The sequence below is a fragment of the Orcinus orca genome, chromosome 4, assembly GCF_937001465.1.
Source record: "Orcinus orca chromosome 4, mOrcOrc1.1, whole genome shotgun sequence".
NCBI lineage: Eukaryota > Metazoa > Chordata > Mammalia > Artiodactyla > Delphinidae > Orcinus > Orcinus orca.
Window position 1 is genome coordinate 36284262 of NC_064562.1, and position 23328 is coordinate 36307589.

General features: G+C 34.7%; 1 protein-coding gene across 2 annotated transcripts in view; it reads right to left on the reverse strand.

Annotated features, from left to right (window-relative positions):
* Positions 1 to 7608: 7608 nt before the first annotated feature.
* The window catches only part of TLL1 (tolloid like 1), a 261887-nt gene continuing 246167 nt past the window's right edge, over positions 7609 to 23328 (reverse strand). The window contains exons 19-21 of one of the 2 annotated variants that reach the window (XM_049709067.1): positions 16805 to 17018; positions 10694 to 10944; positions 7609 to 9556 (exon numbers count right to left, since the gene is read on the reverse strand). In XM_049709067.1, coding sequence (XP_049565024.1) covers positions 9422 to 9556; positions 10694 to 10944; positions 16805 to 17018 — 600 coding nt within the window. In that variant the 3' untranslated portion in view covers positions 7609 to 9421. Of the gene's footprint in view, positions 9557 to 9585; positions 10945 to 16804; positions 17019 to 23328 lie in introns of those variants that run through there. The other variant, XM_049709066.1, reaches the window with a different exon arrangement.

Here is a 23328-nt window from a genome sequence, read left to right on the forward strand (position 1 = left end):
TTATCATATATATTGCTTTCAAATATCTTCTCTTATTCAGTAGGTTGTCTTTTCATTTTGTTGATAGTTTCTGTCACTGTGCAAAAGCTTTTTAGTTTGATGTGGTCTTATTTGATTATTTTGCTTTTATTTCCCTAGCCTGAGGAGACATATCAAAAAAAAATATTGCTAAGACTGATGTCAAAGAGCATACTGCCTATGATTTCTCTTAATAGTTTTATGGTTTCAGGTCTTACATGTAAGTCTTTAATCCATTTTAAGTTTATTAATATATGGAGTGAGAAATTTTTCTAGTAACATTCTTTTACATGTAGCTGTTCAGTTTTCCCAGCACCACTTATTGAAGAATCTGTCTATTCCCCATTGTATATTTCTGCCTCCTTTGTCATAGATTATTTGATCATATAAGTTTGGGTTTATTTCAGGGCATCTATTCCACTGATCAATGTGACTGTTTCTGTGCTAACCCCATACAATTTTGAATACTATAGTTTTGAGTATGGTTTGAAATCAGGGTGTGTGATACCTCCAGCTTTGTTCTCCTTTCTCAAGGTTCCATTGTCTATATGGAGTCTTGTGTTTCCATACAAATTTTAGAATTCTTTGTCCTAGCTCTGTGAAAAAAGTCTTTGGTATTGTCTTAGGGATTGCATTGAATCTATAGATTGTCTTGGGGAGTATGGTCATTTTAACAGTATTAATTATTTCAATCAATAAGCACTGTATATTATTCAATTTGTTAGTGTCATCTTCAATTTTTTTCTCAGTGTCTCATAATTTTTCAAGTACACGTCTTTTATCTTCTTGGTTAGAGTCATTCTTATGTATTTCATTCTTTTTGATGCAAATGTAAATGACATTGTTCTCTTAATTCCTCTTTCTGATAATTTGTTGTCAGTGTATACAGATTTCTATATATTAATTTTGTTTCCTGCAACTTTACTGAATTCATGAGTTCTAAAACTTTTTTGGTAGCCTCTTTAGGATTTTCTGTATATAGTATTATGTCATTTCTAAACAGTGACAGTTTAACTTCTTTTCCTATTCAGATTCTTTTTATTTCTTTTTGTCTCATTGCTGTGGCTAGGACTTCCAATACTATCTTGAATAAAAATGGTGAGAGTGGGCATCCTTGTCTTGTCCCTGATCTTAGAGAAAATTCTTTCCATTTTTCACCATTGAGTATGAATTCAGCTTGGTTTTGTCATATATTGCCCTTATTATGTTGAGGTATGTACTCTCTATGTCCACTTTCTGGAAAACTTTTATCATAAATGGATGTTGAGTTTTATCAAAAGCTTTTCCTACATCTATTGAGATGATCATATGTTTTTTTGAAAGCATATTTATTTATTTACTTATTTGGTCGTGCCAGGTCTTAATTGTGGCATGCAGGGTCTTTGTTGCAGCATGCAGGATCTTTAGTTGAGGATGTGGGATGCAGGCTCTTAGTTGCAGCACATGGGATTTAGTTCCCTGACCAGGGATTGAACCCAGGCCCTCTGCATTGGGAGTGCAGAGTCTTAATCACTGGACCACCAAGGAAGTCCTGACCATACGGCTTTTATTCTTCATTTCATTAATGTGATGTATCACATTGATTGATTTGTGGATATTGAACCATTCTTGCATTCCTGGTAGAAATCCCACTTAATTATGGTGTTTAATATATTGTTCAATTTAGATGTTGATATTTATTAAGGATTTTTGCATCTATATTCTTCACTGATATTGGCTTATAAATTTTTGTGTGTGTGTGATGTAATTTTGTCTGGTTTTGGTATCAGGCTGATGTTGGCCTTGTAGAATTAGTTCAGAAGTATTCCTTCCTCTCCAATATTTTGGACTAGTTTGAGAAGGTTAGGTGTTACCTCTTCTTTAAATGTTTGGTAGAATTCACCTGTAAAGATGTCTAGTCCTGGACTTCTGCTTCTTGGGAGATTTTTAATTACTGGTTCAATTTCATTACTAGTAATTGGTCTGTTCATATTTTCTATTTCTTCCTGATTCAGTATTGGGAATCTGTATGATTCTTCTAGTTTGATTGTTTTGTTGGCATATAATTGTAGTAATCTCTTATGATAATTTGTATGTTTGTGGTGTTGGTTGTAACTTATCATCTTTCATTTCTGATTTTATTTATTTGGTCCCTCTCTCCTTCTTCCTTGATGAGTCTGGGTAAAGGTTTTTAAATTTTTAAAAACTTTTCAGAGAACCAGCTCTTACTTTCATTGATCTTTTCTATTTTTTTGGTCTCCATTTCATTTATTTATTCTGTGATCTTTATGATTTATTTTCTTCTACTAACTTTAGATTTTGCTTGTTGTTTTTCTAGTTCCTTTAGGTGTAAGGTTAGCTTGTGTTTATTTGAGATATTTCTTGTTTCCTGAAGTAAGCTTGTATTGCTATAAACTTCCCTTTCATAACTGCTTGTGTTGCATCCAATAGATTTGGTTTGCAATGTTGCCATTTTAGTTTATTTCTAGGTATTTTTTATTTCCTTTTTTATTTCTTCATTGACCCATTTGTTGTTAGTAGCTTATTGTTTAGCCTCCATGTGTTTCCATTTTTTTTTTCAGTTTTTCTCTAGTAGTTTACTTCTAGTCTCATATTGTTGTGTTTGGAAAAGATGTTTGATAAGATTTCAATCTTCTTCAAATTACTGAGATTTTTTTTGGAGGCTTAGCATGTGATCTATCCTGGAGAACGTTCCAAGTGCACTTTAAAAGAATGTGTATTCTGCTGCTTTTAGTAAGAATGTTCTGTGTATATTTGTTAATTCCATCTGATCTAATGTGTCATTTAAGGTCAGTGTTACCTTATTTTTTGTCTGAATTATCCGTCCATTGATGTAAGTGATGTCTTAAAGTCCTCTGCTATTATTGTGTTACTGTCAATTTCTGTCTTTATGTTTGTTAATATTTGCTTTATGTGTTTAGGTGCTCCTATGTTTGGTGCATATAAATATACAATTGTTATGTCTTCTGGTTGAATTGATCCCTGATTCTTAGGAACTGTCTTTCTTTGTCTCCTATTATAGTCTTTGTTTTAAAGTCTACTTTGTCTAATATAAATATTGCCACCCCAGCTTCCTTTCATTTCTGTTTTCATGGAATACCTATTTCCATCTCCTCACTTTCAGTCTGTGTGTGTTTTTAAATCTGAAGTGAGTATCTTATAGGCAGCATATATATGGATCTTTTAAAAAATCCATTCAGCCACTCTATATCTTTTGACTGGAGCATTTTGTCCATTTAATTTAAAGTAATTAATTATAGGTATGTACTTGTTGTCATCTTGCTAATTGTTTTCAGGCTGTTTTTCTAATTTTTATTTGTTCCTTTCTTCTTCTTTTGCTCTCTTCCCTTGTGATTTGAGGACAATTTTTATTTAGCATTATGTTTGGATTATCTTCACTTTTTTGCATATGTACCTATTATAATTTGGATGTGGTTACCATGAGGTCATATATAACCCCATATATATGATTATTTTAATATGATATTTTAATATGATAATCTGTGTGTGATCTGGGGGTAGGGTGGGTCTTGTTGGTGAGCAGGGCTGGGTCCATGGCCCTAATAAGCTAGAAGGAGGATTCCAAAATTGTGCTTGCCAGTGCCAATGTTTTTCCATTGGAATGAGCTGACAATAATATCTGCTGCTAGTGTCTATATCATGAGTGGGAGTTCCATTTGCCTCCTACCCCTCTGGGAAGCTATCCAAGATCAGGAAATGGGTCTGACCAAGGCTTCTTTCAAACTACTGCCTCTGCACTGGGTCTCATAGCATGTGAGATTTTGTGTGTGCCCTTTAAGAGTGGAGCTCTGTTTCCTATGTCCCTCTGGCTCTCCTGCACACAAGCCCCATTGATTTTCAAAAACAGATAATCTGGGGGCTCATCTTCCTGGCACACAACCCCCAGGTGGGGTAGCCTGATGTGGGGCTTGGACTCCTTGCTCTTTGAGGATGACATCTACAATTGTGATATTCTATACTTTTGTGTTTTGCTGACTGGTGGGTTGTGGGTCTGACTATGTCTTGTCTCTATCCCTCCAACACTTCTCGTTGTGGTTTCCTCCTTATGTCTTTGTGGAAAATCTTTTCTACTAGTTTTCAGGTTGTTCTCATAGAGAGTTGCTCTGTGAGTAGTTGCAATTTTGATGTGTCCATGGGAGGAGGTGAAGTCAGGATTCTCCATCTTGGCCACCTCAATAGGTAGTGCTTTTTATAAAATTACATTGTTTAGTTTTGTTTATTAAATAATTACATAAATAAATATCAGAATTTTGATATGTTATCCCACTCTCATTGCTCATCAGGAGAATAAATAATTTCATTTATAAGCTGAAAATATGTGATTGATGCAAAAATAAGTTATTTTACACAAAAGTTGAAATTTTAGAAAGCACAAATGTAAATAAGAAGACAGTGGAAAATCAAGGATAAGGAAAGGATGCTTATGTTAAAACTTGTCTCAAAATCCAAACCATGCTGTTTGGAAGAGTGCCCCTCAAATGGTAGTAAAATGCACATGCATTTGTTTTTTTTTGGCTGCACCACAGCGGTACGTGGGATCTTATTTCCCTGATGAGGGATCGAACCTGTGCCCCCTGAAGTGGAAGCATGGAATCCTAACCACTGAACTGCCAGGGAATTCTGCACATGCATGTTTTATATTGCAATTATGCCTTTTTGTGATTTGCTTTTAATTAATATTAATATTTATCTCTCCAACTAGAATTTAACTTTCAAGAAAGAAAAGATTGTGATTGTTTTTCTTTTTAAAGTCTCATTAAATTCTTAATATTTAACATAGTGCTTAGCATATTATAGGAATCAAGCAAATATTTGTTGAATAAATAAATGTCTATGTCTTTTGGCTTAAAAATGACAAAAATTAATACAAAAGACTCTATTTCCATAAAATTCAAACATAACTAATAGATGTACAATGGTGTAAAAATGACTTTAACAAATTTATTACATCTCTGTGGAAAATTTTTCTGAAATTTAATTTTTAATTATACCCCTCTACGGAATGTCCATTAAATAATGCTTTAGGATAGATTTACATATTCAAGCCTTATTATCTATAATCCTTTCACTTTATTTGTCCTTTCTGGGTATTCTCCTGTTTAAATAATTTTAAGGACATTCCTTGAAATGGACCTCTCCCTGCCACTTCAACCACCTCTGCTCTGGCAGCAAATGCAGGAGAAGACCCAGCTGCCAGGGCCTTATATCCACATGTCTTATACTACAGGTTGGTGCTTAGGTCTTCTCTTTTTATAGGCTTTAACCCAAGTAATAGTTTACCTACAAGTCTTCTAAAGTTAGAAGTTGAGATTTATTGCACTGAATTTGTATTCAAAATATTGGACGAGAGGGAGATTATATATATGAGACATGCTCAGGGCCCTATACACTGTTTGGAATCACCTTGTGTTGACCTCTGCACCAAGTAGGCGTCATGGTATTGACTAGAATTACATGGTAAGCCTGAATTCAGTTTGAGTACACTGGTGGGGAGTGAAATGTAGGTAGGTTGAAAGCTGAACAATTTAAAAAGTACATGTCAAAAGAAAGTTTGGAGACTAATAATAATATTTCGCATTGTATAAGAGCCAACCTTTCCATCATTTCCTAAGCTAATGACAAAATTTCTCAATTTTATAACAATAGCACTAAAAGACTAAAAGTTAAATGTTCATTGGTAACCATTTATTATGCATTGATGTAAAAATGCATCCATAGACCATCTTTTCTTTCTTTTTGATAAGCTCATATTACATATTTTTTCTAGTAAAACAGAAGTCATCACTGCAGCTCAAGTTATAGATCTTTATATGGTAATTATTTTTCCTGTTTTCTTCCTCCCATGCAGGATTTAATAAGTGGTATTAAGGTTTTCCTTTATCCAAAATATTCTTGCTAAATAAAATTATTGTTAAATAAAATTTCCAAACATTTTGTTAATTGCTTTAAGAAAAGTTATTTTTAATGTCACACATGGCTATGGTTTACTAAATCTAAAGAAATATGTAATTTAATGTTTCTTTTAAAAAAATTTTAGCCTTGTGAAGAGTAATTAGATACTTTTAGAGATTTTCTATATGTGAGAATAAAATTTCATTATCTGAGGCTTACTATCAAAAATATAGTAATAAAAACCAAACAAAAGAGACTAAGACATTTAAAAACAAAATTGAACAGAATTTGAATCTGATAACTGTGGTATACGAAAATTAATCCAAGATAGCAAAAATTCAGCCAACACAGGCAGGGGACATTTGGAGACTTTGGAAATAGAATTGCTGTTTCTCATATATTTATTTAAAAATGTTGTTTTGTTCAGTTGTCAAGATTTCCTAAATAAACTAGATTAATATTCAAAATTGAATTTAAAAATAATTTAGTAAAATCATATAAAGTGGGAGCAGTTTTTTTCTATGTATAGTTAGTGAGGATTGTATAGGAGTTAGAACTTTGGCAGATAGAGAGTAGAGGTTGAAAATAAATTTACAAAACTAATAAAATGGCTAGAACAGTAATTAACAATTATTAACACAATAACAACGAAGCTGTTTGTGTTTGAATTTAACAACACACTTAAGCCAAAGTCAAATTAATATAAAAATAATATTCAGTGAGCTGATATCTGACATAAGGTACAATAAAAAATTAATGTTCCCATTGAAAACCTAAGTTATGACAACATCTCTGTGGTGTGCCTTCTAAATACTTTATTTCTCAGTTGTGTCAAAGGCAGCTCATTGTAGCCTAATAAGATGTCAGTCAGAATATTAACAATATTTCTTAAAGTAGAACACTACATTTCTCCTCCTACACCAGATAAAATAATTTAATATATTTATTTTAACAAAAGGCCCATAGTTACTAACTCCAAACTATATAGTAGTTTTTTTGTTTTTCACATTTCTAGTACTATCTATGGTTCTTAAAGATATCTACAGTTGATATTTGAATTGTCATGCTATTACTGAAAGGAACAATGCTTATCCTGAAAGTTTTACTGTAATTCACCTCTAAAATTGACTTTATGTGGAGAAGTTTCATCATAAAATATATCTACTATTTATATAGGTCAAGATTGATTCTACTACATTTTGTAGAACAAACACAGATTTTTATATCAAACAATCTGGGCTTTAACATCTAACTTTACACTGTGACCCTGGGAACATTATATGCCTTCTTTGAGCCTCAGTTCCTAAACCACAAAATGAGAACATCACCACAGTTCTCAAAGGGTGGCATAAAGGTTAAAAAGAGCTAGTGTATGTGCCTAGTACTGGGCTGGGCACAGTGTAGTATATTAGGTGTTAATGTTTTTTTTCTCCTCTAATTCCCATTCCCAATATTTTGGCTAACTGGAGATTAGTGAACAAAAATATAGAAGAGTTACTGGAATAAATCAGCTCCACTAAAAAGCTCATTATATTGCAGGCGTTAGTTATACATTTCCAAAGTAACATTCAGTAAGATCAAAAGATTGGTTTTAAAAATGTATTTACATAATAAAATTCATATGCAAGAAAAGATTTCCAAGGCAACAATGACAAAAAAAAAAAACAAATAAGCTAAATCTGTGTGTATAGTTTAATTTTGTAAAATGAAGAAAAATTCTCAATTTTATTAAATGTTGAATGTTCATGGACAGGTAACAGAACAAAAGCTACTTCATATAGCAATCTATATCAATATCAAAAAATATGAAAATAGAGTTTCTCTGAAGGAAGGAGCCTTTTTAAAATGGGGTTAATAATAATTAGAAGTTCCCATTATTTGTCCATGAAACGTCCTATGAAAGGTGCTACTTTAAATAGGATTTTAGTAGAAATTGGCACGTAAATTTAAACTTTTCAACCACCCACTACTTTTCACCTCCTTGTAACTCCACTCATTCAGACAACCTCACATATACATACATTAATATTTTTTTAAAAACCTGCCTTTAAAGCAGAAAATTCATTTTCTACCATAAAAGCAGGTCACCATACTTATATCCAATGCTCTCAGTCACAGAAATGGATTTTCCTCATAGAAATGCTAATTAACATACACTATTATGTTCAACTTTTCAAAAGTTGTGTCTCTTAGGAGGATCTGCTCGATCATGTGAAAGAATTCTAAGGCAATATAAGCAGTTGTTCCACAGGACAAGTGTTGCCCTTGCAATGATATACTCTTGATACATTAAGTCTTTAGTCTTCAAGTGCTACCAGCCAGACAGAGACATTCATAGTCTACAGGTGGTTGGCTCAAAGGTCAAAAACTTTGTTTAAAAAAATGTTTATGGAATAGCACCATGGAAAGTCTTTCAGAAACAAATCGTTTTTTTTTCAACATTGCATTTAAAAAAACTGATTTCTAGGAAGAGAAAGAAAGAGATCTTTCAATTCTAACAAGGCCTACTTCCACTTCATTTCATTTCATTAAAAAAAAATACATTAACCATGACAACATCAACATTAACTACAACAGATCAACAACAAAAGAAAGACAATAGCAGCAGTGGAACTTGAGTATGAACCATCCAGGCAGTCGCTTAGAAGAATCCTGTTCACACCTGTTGGGAGTTGTCTCATCAAGTTCATAAGACATCACAAGTCTTCTTGAATTTGGTATGAAAAGACAGAACTTTCATTGAAAGAACTGAGTTTACCAATCAACTGGGCATTTTCCAGCACTTAAATAAATGATATCTAGAGTTAACTGCAATGATAGATAGTATTGACATTTCAAACTTGTCAGAATGTCACAAAAAGGAAGTGGTCTCGAGATCATTTATGTTTCAAAGAGGTAAATTTAGCCTGCAAGTGAAAATAATGAAGCTGAAATATTCCAGTTTCCAAGCATTGGTCATACCCACATTTAAAGTATAAACCACCCTCAAGAGACTCCCACTTCACAACAACTTATATGGGTCTGGTTTACACTGTCTTCAAGATCCAAAGTCAAAGCAATTATCCTAAGATACAAGGAGAGGGTATTCCAGTTTATGACCTGCAAGGTCATTTTACTTTTCCCATATATTGAAAAATTGTCAAAACGGACACTCTGCAGGGTCACAGACCCTGAATGGGACTGTCTGAATTGTGAAGCAGCTATGGTGAGCTGTGAACAAAGGATTGTGAAGTCTTCTTTGAAGCATGAGATGCCCTTTCACCAACTTTATTTATATTTATACTGTCAAGAATGAAGTTCAGATATCCTGGTAATGTTGATCAGGGTTAGCTGGAAACTTCTCTTTTAGTACAAAGATAATTCTGGTCTTGCAGTTTTCTTCTGCTCAAACTCATTATATAAAACTTTGTGCTAAAATCTTCATTTAAAAAAGAAATACATCTTCTTTCCATTATGCCCATTCCTTTATGTTTTGATGGAGGTTATGGTGTTAATTTTTGGTATGCGTGGTATCTGGATATCTGATGCTTTTGTATCTTATATGAAATCCTTTCTTGCTGATTGTGTCATCAGTGTGAAAATGAATTAAAACTGTATCACCAATTGAATAGGTCTCTTCTGGTGGCTGAAGACAAAAACAAACAAAACAAATAAACAAACAACAAGAATGAATTATTTTTTCTTCAATGTAATTCATGTTTGGGAATTTTTTTGGTATATAATTTAAACCTCCCAACAACATTGAAAAGTGGATAAGAGTGACTTTATTTTACAGATGAGAAAACTTGAGTTTCAGAGAACAGATGACATGCTCAAGATCACAAGCCTGATCAGTGATATAGCTGAGCTTTGAACATAATTAAGTTTACTTCCAAGTTCTGAAACTTGGTGTTTTTTCCCAAAATTTTAAGCCAATTTCCTTTGATTTACAAGTAATTAAAGTGAGGTTCACAAAGGATAAAGGGACATTAAATCTATTTCAGAAGGTGCTCTGAGGCAGAGCCACTTCCAGAATCCAAATCGTCCATTCCTTCTTGCTTTAATAATCTAAGTACCAAGAATAATTTTTGTTTCATTTCAGTAGCTATTTGGACAGGAGTTCAATATTATTTAAGAAATGGTCACTGGTAGACATTTGAAAAATGGGACTAATATCTTCAGAACAAAGTATGTATTCAGATGAGCATTTGATATTAATGCAGTGAATCGTGGGGGAAAAGCATTGAGAAAACCTTAAGCTTTCCTGTTTCTTATTTCTCATGTTGACAACCTCTGACCTATGTTTTGTACTCCATCCTGTGCCCACTGCAATGGAGCAACATTCAATAGTACCAGCTAAACCCCCACACTAATGGTAGATACTGTCACTTATCAAATATATTGTTGAGAGAGGAATGCCAATGATGTGCATATTCTTTTTGCTTTATGCTTTAATTTATGAAGCTTACAAAATTGTCAAAGGTGTGTATTTAGGCATATTTCTTTTAGATAATTAAACATTTAAATATTTATTGCACAATAAAAACATGAATTAAAAAAGGATGTGGACAGTAACAAGAAACAAGCTATTGAATTCATCTGTCTTGTTCAATATTATTGAGCAAATTCATTAGAGATGGAGAAGTAAGGGAAGAAGAGGCATGTTATAACTTGTCAAGCCATTTTGTAAAAGCACTGCTGATTTGCGTATGTTACACATATCAATCACCAATTTATAGGCATTTTTATCATGTCTATGGTATCCTGCTTGTACTGTATTTACCCCTGATCCACAGAATCGACCAAGCCCCACCGCTGTTGAATCGAGACCGTCAAAGAGCTCAAGATAGTCATAGCCACAGTCGGCTTCTTCTTCCACTTCAAAAATCTGGAAGGATAACTCGAGTCGAGAGCCCCGTTCTGACACTAACAGCCATTCACAGTCAACTTGTCCTGGATAGTTGTTATCACCAAACTGAGCATGTGAGTACAGATCTCTGGGTTTTGATTCCACTTTCAGTCTGCCACCACACTCTGCCCAGGAAAGAAAAATGAAATAAGTGAGCTCAATGAGGTTTAACAATTCAAATTTCTCTTTTAATATAGTCTAACCACTCTCTAACTTCTGTATTCATTTCCACCATCAGTTATGTTCCCTATATTTGAAGATTCAGATGGCATAGTGGGTACTGCTATAGGCCCTAAAGAGACTGTTGGGTTGGAATTTCAGCTCCATACCTACTAGCTCAGTGACTTTGGATAAGTGACATCACTTCTCTTATCCATAGGGTAAAGTGGTCAAGAGTAAAGTGCAGATGATAATAATAGTACCAATCTTAGTGGGTTTTGAGGATTTGATTAACACATGAAAATCACTTAAAACAGTACCTGCCATATAGTAACTCTCAATGCATTTTTTTATTGTTATATCTCATGTTGTTTTCAGTCTTAAATAACTGTTTTCATGGAAAAAAGGTCAGTGTCTTAATTTGAGTTTAATCTTAATAATTTAAGAACCCAGAATCCAAAGGAATAAGAAATAACTTAAAGATCAGCAAAATATATAAAACTCCTGTATGTGTATGTGTCATATAGAACTCTCTGCATAGAATATACAGACCAGTATTACTTTACTTAGGTAGAAATATTTATCTAACTTGGTTGGGAAAAGCATACACACATCATTAATTGTAGTTATTTTTGTAGTTCCAGCACCTTGTCAGTTATATTTTGTGATTTTAATAAATAAAGGAATTTAAAATGCTCTTTTTATGGCTTTTTCAGAGAGATATTAATAAATATAGGCTTTACCAGTTACTACTTTTGTAATTAGAGGTAAATATACCAAAGAAATATATAAGCCTGCATAAGGTTTACAGTTAGTGTAATTTAGAGAATACAAATTTTCAAAATTTTCTCAGGAACTCTTTGTAGTCTGAGCCCCCAGATTTTACAATGACTAGAGAATAAATTGTAGAGGAAGTCTACAATGTCTCCTCCAACCAAGTACATATACAAACATATGGCTGGGGGTAGGGAAAAAAAAGAAAGGGATATGAAAAGTGTCAGGAGAAAGTAGAGTTTCTTTCTGCCCTTATTTGCCAATGACTGAGAGGTTCCTGGGAAACAGTAATTTCAGTACTAAAACCAGGAAAGTCCCAAGAAAACTGATATGAGTTGGGAGGGAACAAAAACAAAAATCCAATGTGGAAAGATTTGGACAGCTAAGCCTCTGGTTATCAAAACACAATTGTAACCCTGGTGTGGTCATCTGTGACCAGATTGTCCTTGGCAGGACCCAGTGAAAGTGAATTAGGACAGCTAAAATTCTTAGATTTTTCAGATTTGTATATAATTTACCTACATTGTGGTTTGGTGATTTTAAGTAACAAAATATTTCTGAATTCCCAGGATGGAACCCCATCTAGATGTGTCTGAATACAAGTAGGCTCAACCAAAACTATGGGCACTTTCACAGACAACTGCACATTCAGAGACCTTTGTGCGACTAACTTATGAAAGAACTTCCAACTAAGGTTTCAATCATGAGAATGGCTTCCCCATCATGTTAAATGATGTCCCTTTGTCTTCCAGATGGTAGGTGGGGTGTCTTGCACAATCTATTGATGTAGGTGCCACAATTACAAATGTAAACATGTGAAGAAACACATGTGCTTAGAACCACTCTGGAAAGCTGCAAAACTGATCAGTCTTGGGAATCATCTCTTAAGTGTCACAGACTGGAAGGCAAGCATCCTTCCTTTCCCACCACGGTGCTTCTCTTATTCCAGTAATTCCAAGAATTATTGTCCTCTCCGTGTGACAGAACTCCACAGCTAACTGGCCTGGGTACAAATCTGAGCTCTACGCTTCATCAGCTGTGGGATTTTGTTCCCCACTTCATTCCTAAATTGGGGATCATACATATACTCAAATGATAGGGTCTAGATGAAGAGTGATGGGCTAATATATGTAAAATCATTGAAGGATACCTTGCACATAGGAAAAGCCATATAAGTATACACAATCATCATTTTGTTATTATTTTCTAGTCAGAATATCTAAATGCCACCATCTATACTCCTAGAGATCCACTCAGGCATGAAAAGAAAAGCCAGAAAAATTAAAAAACAATTTAAAGCACTATTAACCTGTTTTCAGAAAGGAAGGATTATATTTTTGAAGGCCAGTAAAATATTTTGTGAAAGTATTTCTGAATTCAATATATAAATGTATAAACCAGTGTAATCTCATTTACAGATATTTTAAAAATTTGACTTATTCTCAAAGTTTGATATAATTCAGTGATTTGTTTTGTTTACAACTGTCAGCACTTGTATTACTTTTATTCCACAACCCAGGAAGGGGTGGACTATGGGAGAGGCACTGGCTTCTGTGTGCCTACTTCAGAGAAACAAAGTAGCAAAACAAATCAGGATCCAGAGGAGACAATTCTCTGTCAACCCCAGATCAGAACAGAAATCAAGAAGGAAATGAAGTATTTAAACAAAAAGAGATTTCACAAAGCCTTTGTGAATCTGAAATGTGAGGCATCATTATTTGATTTTATTGAAAACTTCTAGAAAATGACAATACTCAAAACAAATGACTTAAACTACAATTAAGAGTGACTTAAAATGTTTCAGAAAGGGTGGCCCTCATTTTAATTTGGAAAGACTTCTGTTCATTTCCTGGTAAAGTGTTAAATCCCTGTGAGGGCCTATAATTTGAGCAATAAATGCTTTTAGTAGGCACTATAATTTAATTAAGTTCTATCAAAATAATTTCTAAGGAGCCTAATAATATATTATTTGATTTTTAAATTAGGATGATGCTTTCTGCTGCAGAATAAAGTCCTACCTGACATGCCATGTTTTAAAATACTTTCTCTCCACACTCCCCCTCTTTTTCTGTATTATAGCCTTATCCTCTGAGAGAATATATAGGTTATTTTTTTTTACTGAGTTTTTTTCTTCAATAGTTTATCTAAGGCTGGCCTAACACCATTTGTTACCTGATTAAAATAAATTTGGACTTTTAGAATTTGGACCTACCTTTAGAGGAAAAAGGGACTTTTTCCAACAAAGTCCATTTCCCATTGATTTGGATAGTATTACTTGTAAAAAAAATAGCTATAAAGCAATATTAATATTTCTCTTCACCTAATTTCAAAATTTGTAGTATTATAAGCTTTCCTTGTGGATAAAATTAAAATTGTATATAGAAATATAAATTTACTCAAGCAAATTAAAATGTATACTTCAGGGCCCCTTAATAAAAGTTACATGTATTCTAGAAAAAATTAAATAATGAATAAATGCTTTATACATTTAGCAGAAATTGACAGATGTGGTACTGAACTTGGCTGTCTTGGTGGTAAAAACTGACTGAAAATCATAAGTTTAACTTATCAGACTATAGCTGTCAAAAGGCAGGAATTCCTTCTGTTTTCTCATAAGTTACCACAAAATTCCTAATTTTTTGCTATGAATTACTAATACTTTACAGTGTCTATTCAAAGCAGGTACCAAATAAATATTTCATGAAAGACTGTGGAATAAACTTGTTAAAGAGAAAGCTTTCAAAAGAAATAAATAGTAAGCAGTACATAAGAATATTTCAGCATGTATGGCTACTTAAAAGTAACAGTGTAAATAAAATCTACCCAGAAAATTCAAAGACAGCTGGTTAAGTGAGAGCAAAAATTTACATGTAAAATAGACAAGCAAACAAACAAACAGGTAATGCCAAAAATTTTGACTAGCACAACTGAGCAGGAGTTGGGAGGCTAGGACTCTAATTCTAACTATTATTTTTTGTGCTACTTCGGTTTCATTTGAGTCTTAGTCTCAAAATCCTCATTTCTGAGATGACAGGAACGAATCATGTTTTGCCTACAAATTATGATTGAGGCTGATCACGTGGGTATTTGACTGGATTTGAACTGAACAGGGAGAAAAAATGAGCCTATTCAGTTGGATAGTTAGGACAGAAGATTTGATTAAGACAAATAAGGAAGCATTCAGTCTCTATTGTTTCAATTAACAGTGATCCAGTTTTGTATTGGTTTCCTTCCTAATCCAAAATGTTTATGTTAAGAAAAAATATACCATAGTAGAAAGTGCATGAGCACTGGAAACAGAATTAGGATAAAATCCAGGCTTTGATATAATTTTAGAAGTCTTTGCAAATTAATTAATCCTTCAGATTTTAAATTTCTTTATCTGAAGATAAAGATAATAATTCATACATCATATAGCTCTTTTGAGGACTCAATGTATGTAATTTATATTAAGTATATGTATGTGCCTGAAATATCAAGTGCATGCTATATATACAATTGGATTTCAATATATGATCTCTATGATAAGATAATTAGATCCTAACAGTGGATTCTAAATGGTAATACAAACACTGAAATGGGTCCAGAGCAGAGGCTATGAAAATTAAGGAGTCATGGAGTTATATAGCTGCAAGAAAACTTGAGATTTAAGGTAAAGGTAAAGATGAAAAGAGAAACTATAAAAGTAGGTTTTTATGAAACTACAACAGAGGAATTTATAGGTAAGTAATTTAAAAATAGTGTATCAGCTCTTTCAAGAGTTTTGATAACATACTTTTACACTCCATTCTTAGAACCTGTGACAGCCACGATTATTTAAAAAATTGTGCCATTAACTCTGTGCTTCAGAAAAATATTGATCAATTCATAGGACTCCAATTTTTCCATTCCTTCAATGTGTGACAAGTTATCAGGAAAATATTTAAAGAACAAACATCAAGTGTATAAAAAAATCCTTCATTAGTATGAAAATTTTAATCCATGAAAGATTTTTCTCAAACCAGAATATTTATATTAATCATGAGAAATAATTATTTTGTATTATTTATGAGTCCAGTCATTACTAGCATGAATCAGACAATATCCACTTTCTCACAAATAGACTTCAATATAAATCTAATGCTCATAACAGAATATACTAGAGTGGAAAATTGGACAATGGAATAAAGTTATGTTTTCTAAAATAAAAGGAAAGGAGAAAAAAAAATCAGGAAACCATGACAAAAATTACTGCACTAAAATTGTTTCATTGATGAATTTGTAGCCTATTATACTGCATTTTACGCCAAGATAGATTTGTGTCTCAATAGTTTTGGCATTAGAACTGCCACTAGGTGTCACTATAAGCTAAATGATTTCAGTAAATATGATTGATTTTTTTTTTTTAACTGAATAAAAAAAGGATATTTACTGGACATTTATGGAATATATTATAAATTTGATCCAAATTATAAAAAAGTTATTTGACATTTTTGCTTAAAATTTTCCATATTTTTCTAAATTGTATTTTATTTCTTAAAGACTTCCATTACAGCTGGAATCTGTAAGAGTCAAATTAGGGATTAGGATTAGGGAAAAGATTGTGTTGCCTACCAAATAAAAGGGGGAAAAAAAAAACTCTGTAAAACAGAGAGTTAAATTCCAAATTTGGTTTACAAAAATATATTAATGTGAAAGTTAGCTAAACAAGTAGGATTTTAGCAAAAACAAAATTTTTGAATTCCAAGCTATAGATTTCTATCTGTTAAATATAACATATAAATCAAACTGCTAAAGTTAACATGGAATACACTACATAAATATTTAGAGATAGTTCTTCTTGATCATACCACACTGAACATGAATCAGATCAAACTATTGTGCTTCTTTTAATTAGTTCAACAGCTACAAAGATATTTAGTTAGGATGCTATGTGGTTCTCAAATATTTCACACAGTGCTTCAGTGAGACTTCTTCTGATTCATTTATAATCCTGTTATAGATCCCCTGCACACACTAGAAGAGAAACTTGGATCTTACTCAGAAAAGAGAAGCATCCCCTAATTTACTGACCTGTAGAATGTGTGGCTTGAAAGCCTTTTCTTTGAACAGATGCATCAGAAACAAACCGAACAAACATTTTATTTCCAGTAGCCACAAGGGGCTCTGGTATCCTGTTCCCACACAGTCGTCCAAGAATTGGTGATTTTTCCGTTTCTCCATCAAATACTTCCAAATGATCATAAGCACATTCTTGATGCTGCTCAATCTCAAACTCACTAAAGATCTATTAAAAAAGAAAGAAAGAAAGGGGAAAAAAATAAAAAAGCCACATATCACTCAAAATGGGTTCTTTTCTTTGGAGCAGAAATATAGAACAATAATATGTCCAAGCCATGCAAATGATTCAATCCATCTAGCACATTATTGAAAGGGGTGTGAAATCAATAGAATATGAATTCTCTAGGAAGACTTTATAATGAGGAAAACAATGTAATAACTTCACGTGAAATTCTATTGTACTATTTGACTATTGCAACTAATTCTACTATTGCAATTGTCTACTCCAGAATTTAGACAGATTATAATAACAAATGATATTTTATTCTGAATTTATTCTTAATGCATCAGAAAATTTTAAACAATTATATTTAAAAAATGAGTCCTGGGCTTCCCTGGTGGCGCAGTGGTTGAGAGTCTGCCTGCCGATGCAGGGGACACGGGTTCGTGCCCCGGTCCAGGAGGGTCCCACATGCCGCGGAGAGGCTGGGCCCATGGACCATGGCCACTGGGCCTGCGCGTCCAGAGCCTGTGCTCTGCAGCGGGAGAGGCCACAGCAGTGAGAGGCCCGTGTACCGCAAAAAAAAAAAGAAAAAAAAAAAAAAAAAAAAGAAGAGTCCTTCTGGTGTTAATGATCATAAACTACTGAACATCATCATACCATTGAGCACTTAAACTAAAAAGAAAACTCCATAAAATAATTAAACAAGTAATTATTTTCACAGAAATTAAATATAGTAAATCTTAATAGAATACATAACACAAAGGGATTTTTCTTATACGTTTCTTTATTTAGATCTTACAACCCATATTATTAGAAAACACTAATATGACTTTAAGCTAGATTATTTTTAGTTAACTGTTCAGAGAGATGGTACATTTATTTTAATATTTGGAGTCTTGCAAAGTTTAGTATGTTTTTTTATGTGTAGCAAATTCTTAAAGTAAAAGTTTATTAAATATTTAACACATTAAATATAACGATGGAAAGTTTAATTGAGACTGACTGAAAGTAATAATTGTCCAAACTATTAATAATCCCAGGGATTCTAGGTTATTTGCCATTGCCAATTAAGGCTTTTTCCATTCCTCATAAAAACCATCATACATTCAAGAAATAAACCATCACCCCTACTTAAGCCTATAGAGCAAAGCTAAAAAATATATAAAATAAATTGGAGGAAATATAAAATATGTTTGAAAATGTATTAATTTTGCTACAATCCCTACAGCATAAAATATTTGTACATAAACTTTCTACATACATGTTTTCTTTAATGCAGTTTTGTGAAGTGATTATAATTCTCAATTTAAAGCATACATTTTGTATTTTTGAAAGAAAAAAGTGACTAAGACAGGTTCTCCCTCACTGTTGATCACATTTATCTATTCCAACCACACTACCATCTGCTCTCACTTCTGACTTTAGAGGAGTAAGGGAAGAAATGAAGGAAGCAATTTATATTAATTAGGGAGTAGGAGAAAAGATTGAAGAGACAAAAGAAAAGGAAAAGGGCTGATCTCTCATGTCCCATTCCACTGTGCCCTACTTAAAAATATAAATTAAAATGTTATAACCGGAGGTGAGGGGGAAGATGGCGAAAGAGTAAGACGCGGAGATCACCTTCCTCCCCACAGATACATCAGAAATACATCTACATGTGGAACAACTCCTACAGAACACCCACTGAACGCTGGCAGAAGACCTCAGACGTCCCAAAAGGCAAGAAACTCCCCACGTACCTGGATAGGGCAAAAGAAAATAAAATAAGCAGAGACAAAAGAATAGGGACGGGACCTGCACCAGTGGGAGGGAGCTGTGAAGGAGGAAATGTTTCCCCACACTAGGAAGTCCCTTTGCTGGCGGAGACTGTGGGTGGTGGAGGGGGGGAGCTTTGGAGCCATGGAGGAGAGCGCAGCAACAGGGGTGCGGAGAGTAAAGCGGAGAGATTCCCTCACAGAGGATCGGTGCTGAACAGCACTCACCAGCCCAAGAGGCTTGTCTGTTCACCCGGCGGGGCGGGCGGGGCTGGGAGCTGAGGCTCGGGCTTCGGTCAGATCGCAGGGAGAGGACTGGCGGCGGGAACACAGCCTGAAGGGGGTTAGTGCACCACAGCTAGCCAGGAGGGAGTCTGGAAAAAACTCTGGACCTGCCTAAGAGGCAAGAAACTTTTTCTTCCCTCTTTGTTTCCTGGTGCGTGAGGAGAGGGGATTAAGAGTGCAGCTAAAAGGAGCTCCAGAGACGGGCGTGAGCCACGGCTATCAGCGCGGACCACAGAGACGGGCCTAAGACGCTAAGACCGCTGCAGCTGCCACCAAGAAGCCTGTGTGCGAGCACAGGTCACTCTCCACACCTCCCCTCATGGGAGTCTGTGCAGCCCGCCACTGCCAGGGTCCCGCGATCCAGGGACAACTTCCCCGGGAGAACGCATGGTGCGCCTCAGGCTGCTGCAACGTCATGCCGGCCTCTGCCGCTTCAGGCTCTCCCCACATCCGTACCCCTCCCTCTCCCTGGCCTGAGTGAGCCAGAGCCCCCGAATCAGCTGCTACTTTAACCCTGTCCTGTCTGAGCGAACAACAGACGCCCTCAGGCGACCTACACGCAGAGGCGGGGCCGAATCCAAAGCTGAACCCCAGGAGCTGTGCAAACAAAGAAGAGAAAGGGAAATTTCTCCCAGCAGCCTCAGGAGAGGCGGATTAAATATCCAAAATCAACTTGATGTACCCTGCATCGGTGGAGTACCTGAACAGACAATAAATCATCCAAAATTGAGGAGGTGGACTTTGAGAGCAAGATATATTATTTTTTCCCCTTTTCCTCTTTTAGTGAGTGTGTACGTGTATGCTTCTGTGTGAGATTTTGTCTGTATAGCTTGGCTTTCACCATTTGTCCTAGGATTCTGTCTGTCTGTTTTATATTTTACTTAAAAAAATTTTTTTCTTAATAATTATTTTTTATTTTAATAAATTTATTTTAATTTAATTTTATTTTATTCTCTTTCTTCCTTTCTTTCTTTCTTTCTTTCTTTCTACTTTTTCCCCCTTTTATTCTGAGCCATGTGGATGAAAGGCTCTTGGTGCTCCAGCCAGGCATCAGGGCTGTGCCACTGAGGTGGGAAAGCCAACTTCAGGACACTGGTCAACAAGAGACCTCCCGGCTCCATGTAATATCAAATGGCAAAAATCTCCCAGAGATCTCCATCTCAACACCAAGACCCAGCTTCACTCAATGACCAGCAAGCTACAGTGCTGGACACCCTATGCCAAACAACTAGCAAGACAGGAACACAATGCCACCCATTAGCAGACAGGCTGCCTAAAATCATAATAAGTTCACAGACACCCCAAAACACACCACCAGACGTGGACCTGCCCACCAGAAAGACAAGATCCAGCCTCATCCACCAGAACACAGGCACTAGTTCCCTCTACCAGGAAGCCTACACAACCCACGGAACAAACCTTAGCTACTGGGGACAGACACCAAAAACAACGGGAACTACACACCTGCAGCCTGCAAAAAGGAGACCCCAAACACAATAAGATAAGCAAAATGAGAAGACAGAAAAACACACAGCAGATAAAGGAGCAAGGCAAAAAATCACCAGACCTAACAAATGAAGAGGAAATAGGCAGTCTACATGAAAAAGAATTCAGAATAATGATACTAAAGATGATCCAAAATCTTGGAAATAGAATAGAGAAAATGCAAGAAACATTTAACAAGGACCTAGAAGAACTAAAGAGGAAACAAGCAACAATGAACAACACAATAAATGAAATTAAAACTACTCTAGAAGGGATCAATAGCAGAATAACTGAGGCAGAAGAACGGATAGGTGACCTGGAAGATAAAATACTGCAAATAACTACTGCAGAGAAGAATAAAGAAAGAAGAAAGAAAAGAACTGAGGACAGTCTCAGAGACCTCTGGGACAACATTAAATGCACCAATATTCGAATAATAGGGGTGCCAGAAGAAGAAGAGAAAAAGAAAGGGACTGAGAAAATCTTTGAAGAGATTAGAGTTGAACACTTCACTAATATAGGAAAGGAAATAGTTAATCAAGTCCAGGAAGCACAGAGAGTCCCATACAGGATAAATAAAGGAGAAACATGCCAAGACACATATTAATCAAACTTCAAAAATTAAATACAAAGAGCAAATATCAAAAGCAGCAAGGGAAAAACAACAAATAACACACAAGGGAATCTCCATAAGGTTAACAGTTGAACTTTCAGCAGAAACTCTGCAAAGCAGAAGGGAGTACCAGGACATATTTAAAGTGATGAAGCAGACAAAACTGCAACCAAGATTACTCTACCCAGCAAGGATCTCATTCAGATTTGATGGAGAAATTAAAATCTTCACAGACAAGCAAAAGCTGAGAGAGTTCAGCACCACCAAACCAACGTTACAACAAATGCTAAAGGAACTTCTCTAGGCAGGAAACACAAGTGAAGGAAAAGACCTACAATAACAAACCCAAAACAATTAAGAAAATGGGAATAGGAACAAACATATTGATAATTACCTTAAATGTAAATGGATTAAATGCTCCCACAAAAAGACACGGACTGGCATAATGGATACAAAAACAAGACCATATATATGCTGTCTACAAGACACCCACTTCAGACCTAGGGAAACATACAGACTGAAAGTGAGGGGATGGAAAAAGATATTCCGTGCAAATGGAAATCAGAAGAAAGCTGGAGTAGCAATTCTCATATCAGACAAAATAGACTTCAAAATAAAGACATTTACAAGAGACAAAGAAGGACACTACATAATGATCAAGCGATAGATCCAAGAAGAAGATATAACAATTGTAAATATTTATTCTCCCAATAAAAGTGCACCTCAATACATAAGGCAAATACTAACAGCCATAATAGGGGAAATCAACAGTAACATATTCATAGTATGGGAGGTTTACACTCCATTGGTTAACAACGGACAGGACATCCAAAATGAAAATAAAAAAGGAAACACAAGCTTTAAATGATACATTAAACAAGATGGACTTAATTGATATTTATAGGACATTGCATCTAAAAACAAGAGAATACACATTTTTCTCAACTGCCCATGGAACATTCTCCACGATAGATCATATCTTGGGTCACAAATCAAGCCTTGGTAAATTTAAGAAAATTGAAATTTTATCAAGTACCTTTTCCGAACATAACACTATGAGACTAGATATCAATTACAGGAAAAGATCTGTAAAAATTACAAACACATGGAGGCTGAACAATACAGTACTTAATAATGAAGTGATCACTGAAGAAATCAAAGGGGAAATCAAAAAATACCTAGAAACAAATGACAATGAAGACACGACGACCCAAAACCTATGGGATGCAGCAAAATCAGTCCTAGGAGGGAAGTTTATAGCAATACAATCCTACATGAAGAAACAGGAAACATCTCGAATAAACAACTTAACCCTGCACCTAAAGCAATTAGAGTAAGAGAAACAAAAAACCCCCAAAGTTAGCAGAAGGAAAGAAATCATAAAGATCAGATCAGAAATAAATGAAAAAGAAATGAAGGAAATGATAACAAAGATCAGTAAAACTAAAAGCTGGTCTTTTGAGAAGATAAACAAAATTGATAAACCATTAGCCAGACTCATCAAGAAAAAAAGGGAGAAGACTCAAATGAATAGAATTAGAAATGAAAAGGAGAAGTAACAACTGACACTGCAGAAATACGAAAGATCATGAGAGATTACTACAAGCAACTCTATGCCAAAAAAGTGGACAACCTAGAAAAAATGGACAAACTCTTAGAAATGCACAACCTGCCAAGACTGAATCAGGAAGACATAGAAAATATGAACAGACCAATCACAAGCACTGAAATTGAAACTGTGATTAAACATCTTCCAACAAACAAAAGCCCAGGACCAGATGGCTTCACAGGCGAATTCTATCAAACATTTAGAGAAGAGCTAACACTTACCTTCTCAAACTCCTCCAAAATATAGCAGAGGGAGAAACACTCCCAAACTCATTCTATGAGGCCAACATCATCCTGCTACCAAAACCAGAGAAAGATGTCACAAAGAAAGAAAACTAGAGGCTAATATCACTGATAAAAATAGATGCAAAAATCCTCAACAAAATACTGGAAAACAGAATCCAACAGCAAATTAAAAGGATCATACACCATGATCAAGTGGGGTTTATTCCAGGAATACAAGCATTCTTCAATATATGCAAATCAATCAATGTGATACACCATATTAACAAATTGAAGGAGAAAAACCATATGATCCTCTCAATAGATGCAGAGAAAGCTTCTGAGA